This window comes from Chiloscyllium plagiosum, unplaced genomic scaffold, assembly GCF_004010195.1.
Source record: "Chiloscyllium plagiosum isolate BGI_BamShark_2017 unplaced genomic scaffold, ASM401019v2 scaf_74174, whole genome shotgun sequence".
NCBI classification, from domain to species: Eukaryota; Metazoa; Chordata; class Chondrichthyes; order Orectolobiformes; family Hemiscylliidae; genus Chiloscyllium; species Chiloscyllium plagiosum.
The window spans coordinates 5,791-6,871 of record NW_025208266.1 but is presented as its reverse complement, the minus strand read 5'-3'; the positions used below and the strand labels follow the sequence as shown (position 1 = coordinate 6,871).

Sequence of the window (1,081 nt, the reverse complement as noted above, 5' to 3'; positions counted from 1 at the left end):
CCCACAGATAGCCCCGTCTCTGACCCCTCCATGACCCTCAGACAGCCCCTTCTCTCTCCCCTCCCGCCAGGCCATCTGAATTACTGGGACAGTGATGTATAAGCGAATGGACCCACAGCCTCGATCCTCACGGTTGTCCGGGAAGGTGGGGGTGAGGGAATCCCATTTCGGCTCCAGCCAGCCCCACAAGGATCTCTTTCGGCCGGTTGCGCCAATCCCCTCTCACCTCCGCAACCTTTGACCTGTGCCCTCTGCCCAGGCCCAGTTCCCACTACGGGGTCACGAGGATCCGACCAATCAGCACTTACGTTTTGGACTAAGACCTGCGACACGAAGATGGGGACCTTGTAGGCGACGAGGTCACCCATCGGGTAACCACTGTAACCGCCAGCAACCAGCAGAATATTCCCATTCATCAGCGCTGCCACATGGGAATACCGTCCACGGAAGGATTGACTCTGCGGCCCTGAGGAAACACAAACACAACAAATTCAACCCCTCGGTACATCCAGCACAGAGCTTTACTCTGTATCTAACCCCGTGCTGTCCCTGTCCTGAGAGGGTTTGATGGGGGGAGGGGGGACAGTGTAGAGGGAGCTTTACTCTGTATCTAACCTCGTGCCGTCCCTGTCCTGAGAGGGTTTGATGGGGGGGAACAGTGTAGAGAGAGCTTGACTCAGTATCTAACTCTGGACTATCCCTCTCATGGGGGTGTTTGATGGGGGGCGGGAAAAAAGAGAGTGTACAGGAAGCTTGACTCTGCATCTAACCCTGTGCTGTCCCTGTCCTGGGAGGGTTTGATGGGGGAGGGGGGGTCAGTGGAAAGGGATCTTTCCTAAGTACCTAACCCCATGCTGTCCCTGTCCAGGGAGGGTATGATGGGGGCAGTGTAGAGGGAGCTTTACTCTGTATCGAACCCGCGCAGTCCCTGTCCTGGTAGAGTTTGATGGGGTGGGGGGGAACAGTGTAGAGGGAGCCTTTACTCTGTATCTAACCCCATGCTGTCCCTGTCCTGGGAGTGTTTGATGGGGACGGTGTAGAGGGAGCTTTACTCTGTATCCAACCCACGTGCTGCCCCTGT

At 56.5% G+C, this 1,081-nt stretch overlaps 1 protein-coding gene across 1 annotated transcript in view; it reads right to left on the bottom strand.

Moving 5' to 3' along the window:
• Window positions 1-80: 80 nt before the first annotated feature.
• The window catches only part of LOC122546677 (multiple epidermal growth factor-like domains protein 8), a 6,785-nt gene continuing 5,784 nt past the window's right edge, over window positions 81-1,081 (bottom strand). The window contains exon 3 of the mRNA XM_043685340.1: window positions 81-466. Coding sequence (XP_043541275.1) covers window positions 81-466 — 386 coding nt within the window. The remainder of the gene's footprint in view (window positions 467-1,081) is intronic.